The sequence below is a fragment of the Camellia sinensis genome, unplaced genomic scaffold, assembly GCF_055761805.1.
Source record: "Camellia sinensis isolate YWXY unplaced genomic scaffold, ASM5576180v1 Unanchor11, whole genome shotgun sequence".
NCBI classification, from domain to species: domain Eukaryota; kingdom Viridiplantae; phylum Streptophyta; class Magnoliopsida; order Ericales; family Theaceae; genus Camellia; species Camellia sinensis.
The window spans coordinates 6051037-6058404 of NW_028128989.1; the positions used below are offsets into that span (position 1 = coordinate 6051037).

The 7368-nt window shown below is 34.6% G+C and overlaps 1 protein-coding gene across 1 annotated transcript; it reads right to left on the minus strand.

Annotated features, from left to right (window-relative positions):
- Positions 1–331: 331 nt before the first annotated feature.
- Positions 332–5927, minus strand: LOC114293836 (putative AC transposase). Its single transcript, XM_082911335.1, has 5 exons — positions 5592–5927; positions 2386–3125; positions 1015–2282; positions 812–923; positions 332–712 (listed from the first exon to the last, which is right to left on the minus strand). The coding sequence occupies exons 2-4, from the start codon at positions 3105–3107 to the stop codon at positions 856–858; spliced, it is 2058 nt and encodes a 685-aa protein (XP_082767461.1). The 5' UTR covers positions 3108–3125; positions 5592–5927; the 3' UTR covers positions 332–712; positions 812–855.
- Positions 5928–7368: the final 1441 nt, after the last annotated feature.

Genomic DNA, 7368 nt, shown 5'->3' on the forward strand with positions numbered 1-7368 from the left:
ATAATTTTGAGACAATCAAATAAGTTTTAGTAATTTAAAAAAAATGTGAAAGAACGTAGAAGATTAAAAAAAATTACAACCATCTCTCTCTCTCTCTCTCTCTCTCTCTCTCTCTCTCTCTCGTCCCTACATGTTATAAGAACCTATTTATAATGTTACCTGTTTGAAAAAATAAAATGTGAAAGAACCTGTTTGAAGAAAGTGTTATAAGACCCATAATAAATTGCATCACGGCATAAATAAGGAATTGTTTGTTGATCTCTATCAACAACACTAATACATAGCTACCCATGTTCATCCCAACGGTAGCACACAAAAAAATAAAAAAATTGTAACAAATCAAAATGCACAACAAAGATCTTAAAGACAGTACCAACAAAATAATGTCAAAAACATTTTGCCAACCAAAACCCACATATGGATAACTTCACTCTAAATACACATGTATATCAAAATATCTAACTGTGTAATTGTAAACATCATAAACGAATTGCACAAAATTATTAAAGTAGTTAGATGTTCATAGTAAGGCTTAATTCAACTAGAAGCAAAACACACTAAACTCCCAATGCACATTCTTTGGCATTTCAGCTCCCAATTCAACAAAGTGCATTCTTTAACATTTCAACTCCAAGTCTTTACAAGTTTCTTACAACAGCAACACTCTAGCAGCAGTAGCATTTCAACAGCAGCAACGCTCCAGCAACAAAACCTACACAAGGATAATAAAGATCAAAGAAAACAACGTTGCTCGACTCTAATTCACATCTATATATTGAAAGACAATGTATAACATGTAAAAAGATCCTACTATGAAAGTTTGAGCCGTCCAACAAGAGAAATGCAAAAGAAAGATCAACTTTGATTCACATCCATCTCATCATATATAGTAGCATAACCAACTGATTCCAATGTTGAATTACCTGAAAAATAAGAAAAAAAATTAAGTACTAAGACTATTCAATGAAAATATATTTATTTTAAAAATAATTACATATTGATTTATTTAAGTACCTTGCATCTCTACAGCCCACAACCAACTCTGTGCACACATCAATGCTTCCAAAGTATCTGGATGAAGTCTACTCCGATACGGGCTCACCAACCTACCACTAGTGCTAAATGCAGACTCCGAAGCAACAGTGGATACCGGAATAGCCAAAAAATCCCTAGCTATTGCCTGTAAGGTTGGATACTTTGATGCATTTGATTTCCACCAAGTCAACACATCAAAATTAGGAGTTCTTGTCACAACATCCTCTTCTAAATAATGGTCTAACTCTGATGTTACATTGTTGACTTTTTTTCTTCGCTTTCTACTAATAAACAAATCATAATCTGAAACTACCTCTGAATCCCCAAAATTTAAACTTGTAGAAGATTCAACATTAGCATCAGTTCCCAAACTAAGTTTTCGTTGATACTCTTGCAACAAATCATAACAAAGTTGGCGAATCTTCGCAATTTCCTCTTCAGCTGTATCTCCATAAAGTTTATCAAAATAAAACTCCAACACACTAAGTTTGTACCTAGGATCAAGTACAACAGCAACCCCTATAAGACCATGTATAATAACCCAATATTTGTCAAACTTTCCCAACATTTTTGATGCCATTGATCTAACAACCTCAATTGAACAAGAGAGCCATTGGGAGATAGTTATCCTAATCTCACATAAATTTGGAAAAGCAACATTAGCTGTGGGATATTTAGTTGCAGAAAACAATTCAGTTGCTCTATAAAATATTTTAAATCTCCCACAAATTTCTCTAGCGAACTCCCACTCCTCCTCACTTGGCAATGTTGTATATTGGGTCTCTTTATATTTCAAACGGTAAAATACATCCTTATATAACAAGGCAGTTTGAAGCATCAAATATGTTGAATTCCACCTAGTAGCACAATCAAGTCCCATCTTTTTAGTATTCAAATTTTTTACTTGACGAGCTGTTTCTTCAAATTTTTCTACTCTTTTAGGAGTTGCTGTCCAATAAGCTACACTATCCCGAATTTTCTCTACACCTACTCTTATCACATCCAATCCATCTTTGACAATCAAATTGAGAATATGTGCGCAACAACGCATATGAAACAAAGTCCCACCCAAAAGAAGAGAACTACTATCCAATTTATCCAACAAAATGTTAATCATCGCATCATTGGTGGAACAATTATCAACAGTGATGGCAGACACTTTTCTATCAAGATCCCAATCCATCAAACAATTGAGCAAAATATCACAAAGAACTTCTTTTGTGTGTGGACATGGCACATAAATGAACCTAAAATCATAATTTAAAACATAAATTAATTTATATGCATATAATATATGATGCAATAACAATCTGTAATAAAGCATAAATTAATTTATATGCAAAAATATACCTCAAAATACGGCTTTGCAATGACCAAGAATCATCAATAAAGTGTGCTGTGACCGCCATGGACCCTTTCTTTTGATTACTAGAAGTCCACATATCAGTTGTGATTGCCACTTTACTTTGATTGCTCTGTACCAATCTCATTATCTTCTCCTTCTCATTGTCATAGATCTTCAAAATATCACTTTTTATTGTGTTTCGAGAAGGTACTTTAAACAATGGTTGAAGTGCCATAGAATATCTTTTGAACCCAATATGATCCACAATAGACAAAGGGTATTCATGCAAGATTATGGCATTTGAAAGCTCTCTCCTAGCAATATCTTCATCAAAACTATAAGAGACTTTCGGACTCTCCTTGTTAAAGTTGCTAGTTAAAACTCTTTGTCTCATGTCCATTCCCTTCCTTTTCTTAAGACAACTCCTATAGTGATCACGCAAATGTGAAGTTCCATGCTTCGGATTACCCCCAAGATGCTTCTTACAATAATTACATATGGCTTTCCACACGCCATCAATTTTTTCTTTCTTAAAGTGTTGCCACACAAAACTAGGGTTTTTTCTAGTAGCTAAACTAGAATCAGAATCATCTACATCAAGCACATTTTGATTGGGGAGGGGAGGCTGTGATGGTAGAGAGGTCTCACTCTCAACCGATATTGATGCTTGTAAACCATCAACGGGTAGTTGGGAGTTTGCTTGAGAGTTTGCTCCAACTTCTGACATTATCAATGCTTAAAAATCCTAAAGAACATAAATTAGAACAAACACAATCATATTGATATTCCCTAACAACATTTTTGCATAAAAAAGGAAAAAACAAGAGAAGAAATAACAAATTCTAAGAAATTGAGTTACACCAAATGATTAGAACATGGATTTCATACCCATATAAGGAACAAACATCCAACAATTTATATTAACAAGTTCAATTCAACTAAAATTGGATTCACATAGATACAAATGGAAGATCTATTCACTCAATATCAATAACTGAGCTAGATTTGCCCAACCACATTACTTTATATAGGCCTATTTCAGAACATTTATATGTCCATCATAATTCAACCATACAATAAAACTTGAGATTGAAGGATTTTTCACAAAAAAAATCCTTTTTAAATATGATTTCACATATTGTCATAAACTTGTGGAAAATCAACATGAGACATTTTGATGGATTACACAAGGTGAGATATGTAAGATTTTTGAGGATGCCTAATTAATTCTGGGGTGCCCTTATATTGGATACGATTTTTTTTCTTCTTCTTAAAGTTAACATACATATAAAAATGGAAGTAACCAAAATGTATGGAGGAGTCCGATCGATTTTGGATATTATAGCACAAAAGATAGAAAAATAACAGTTTGAGTATTAAAATCTTTCATACCATAGATTTGTGATTAATATATTAGTTTAACAGCCCCAAAACTTACATCTAAAATTTTGTATTTAAATATAATCACTGTAGCATTATTAATTAAAAACTTAAATTTTAATTTTTCTTGATTGTCAACTATCATAATTGTGCACTAAATTTTTATAACAAATTCTTTTATTCTCCCATCTCAAAATATTCATAATCATTGAATCATCTATCTATATTTTTACATGATTTAAATAGAGAATCAATCCAGGACATAACCAGCACTAGATTTGGACAGCTTAAGCACCTGAATGGCCAATCCAACTTTTAGTCCTGCTTTCTAATGTCAACATCTCTCTACTACACCATTAATTATATATATATATATATATATTAAAAACATTATAATTTGTAATGCGCAACACAAGTGATGATTTTTCTATCATACAAATACAATTAAATGTTTATTTTATTTTTCTTAAGAGTCACCAACTTCTCTCTCACTAATAATCAACCATCATCTCTCTGCTTTATAGATATTTGGTACAATACTGAGAGGTGTTTGGTTTGAAGAGCACGCAAAAGAAAAAAAAGGGGGGATTATTGGGTCATAATCACCTGCACTCAACAAAACACACATGAAGTCAAGTAGGATAAAGTGAGTCTCTTTTATGTTAGTCCTAAAGCTGCGTCTGGTTGGGAGACTTGAGGAATGATTTAAAAAAGAAAATGAAAAATATAGGTAAAATATGAATAAAATATATTTAAATTTCACTTAATTTTACACATCTTTCCCCTTTTTCTTTCCAAATTCCTCTTCAAATCCCCTAATCAAACACAACGTAAGTCATTGAAACATGGATAATTGGAACTGTTAAGATCCAATCCAATCCAATCCGATGCAATCCCAACAATGTGGAAATATATTTATTGAAAAGGTCACATAATATATATATATATATATATATATATAAATTGGAGGGTTATAGAGATTGTCAAAGAAAGGTTGATAATATGATACAAATCCTGAAATTCAAATAAAAGGATCAGTGTGGGGGGGACATAAACAATCATCTGCAGGTATATTGCAAATGGGAATGGGAGGGCTTCTTTCTAAAGTCCACATCTACTACTTTATATATGATTCAACGTATATATTTGATTTTCTTCAGCTTTTCATCCGTAGTTGGTATTTTGTTTTTCAAAACCTTTTGACATTATAACCACATCGGACAAATAGTAGTTAAATGGCAGGTGATTTACCTCTACCCTCAATTGCTCCAACTAAAAATTTTAATCTGTTAGTTTTGTTTAGATTGTAATTTTTATGTTTTGCTAGATTAAAAGTCATTTACATACCTGGTTTTTGGAAACCCAGATGAGATTTGTCTCAGAGGCCCTAGGATTCATCCAATGATTGATGAACTGGGTTAGGCAGTGGCAAGGTAAAAATTATGACAGCATTAGTTTTTTTATGTTAGGATGATGGTGTACAAACAAAAATTCTGTACAGAATTTCTATATAGGAAGATGTATCCCTTCATTCTCCTTTCATTTTCAACTAAAACACCCATTATGACTTATAAGTTTGACATTGAGACAGAATGAAAGTTGTTAATTATGGAAGTTCTATTTTGACGTGTGTTTGCCATCAAATTGCAGTATCTGAAGCATCAAGTTTGTAAATAACCAGGACAATCAATCAAAAGTTTAAAATAAATTTCCCCAAAAATCAATCGTCAACTAGGTATTTGCCCATATGGGTTACTCAATCAGACCCAAAAACAAAGCAAAAATAGCCGAACTAAGAGAGAGAGAGAGAGAAACGAGAGATCGAACTCACCACGTTGGAGAACTGTGTTAAGCGCCAACGAGATCGCCGGAGAACTCTGCTTTTGATACTGGAACTCAAGCTGCTTTCGATGCTTAACTCTGATTTGGAGTGGGAGTGGGAGAGTAGGAGTGGTGAGAGAGAGTGAGAAAACCCTAGCTATGAACAATTGAACAGAGGGTGTCAAAACATACGGAGAAATGAGATGACCCATTCCCCTACCCATTCCCCGATGGGGAATTAAATCAGATTACCCACTGACCCGATGGATAGAAAAATAGGGGAAACCCACTTATTTCGGGTAGGATCTCCATGGGTAACCATTGGGTACGGTTTTTATTGCCATCACTACTATCATGGCAATCATTTACACACATGCAAGAATGTTAAAGCATAAACACTTACAGTGTACTCCGAGCCAAAAAAGAAGCTAATTAGAAATCATGCATGATCCTAACTATACAAGATGCCTAATGCAACGCATGCGGAAGTCCAACTAAAATAGGCTCAGCTATCTAACATGACATATGAATGCTACACTTGATACATGTATTCAAATAGGAATTGAAATACAATGCATCTTGAACGATGCGCCGAGCCCGGTGCATTCAATACGAATGAATGATGCACGCATGCAAAGCATAAGTATGCTAATTGAAACATGCCCTAAAACTAACCATCAAAAGCTGGTAAATAAAAAGGAGAAAGATGTGGGCTTGGAAGACATTCACACACTCACGCACACTTATTACAACATTTTCCATCTCGACGGCGGGTCCAAATGAATAAGCTATGCTAATTTAAGCTAAGCTAATCAACTAATCTAATTAAGCTAATTAGACTAATTATTATAAACCAATAAAGAAATAGCTAAACTAAGCCACTAAATTATTATAACATTTAACTAATTAACAAATTAATCAAATTACAAATTCAAGCTAATTAACAAATAAAGCTTTAAACTAAGCTGCTCCAGCTTTGTTTGAAGATGCATGCACGCATTCGGTTTCTCGCCCCAAAAAGCCTTCTGATTTGCTCTCTTGAGGCTCTGTCTACAGGGTGTCCTCAAGAATTTGCTGCTGAACCTTACCAAATCATTGCTAGGGAATGCACCAGTGGCCTGCTGGCCGTGAATGGTGACTGCCGACCCTCCTGCCGGGCAAGGATGTGCAGTGCCGATCACAGATGAAGAGGTGTTGGCCATCAATAAGGCACTGCCGGCCACTGATGTACTGAAACTCCATTCTGCAACAGAGCTCAAAAGAGAGGAAATGGAGGGTCTCCCAATGACATGTATGTGCCATACCCCTCCATATCACCTCAAAACATCAAGGGAGAGGCACTGTTGGATCCAAAACCATCAATCAAGCATCTCAACGCATAATGGCCAAAGATCCAACATGTACAAATTCAATAAGTGCATGAAAAACAAGACACTTAGACCATCTCCTTATCATGAGAGATCAAAGGCAATGGAGACCAAGGGAGATTAGCTCACTTCATCACTTCAAGTATGAAATGAACTAATCCACCTTGTGTTCAACACAATATCCGAGTGAACACAATGTAAAGCAAGCAACATGACATGTAAACAACATGCTAATCTTGGCATGAAATGCAAGACTCTAACGTGCAAACACTCATGCACAACATACTAGAACACTTAAGCATTAAAAGCTAGTGAAGGACACAACACTAGAATCATGCAAAGCAGTGCTCGATGGACTAAACCAACACCAAACAGACCCCATGCATGCCAAAACAGTGGCAAAATCCTGCTTAAAATGAA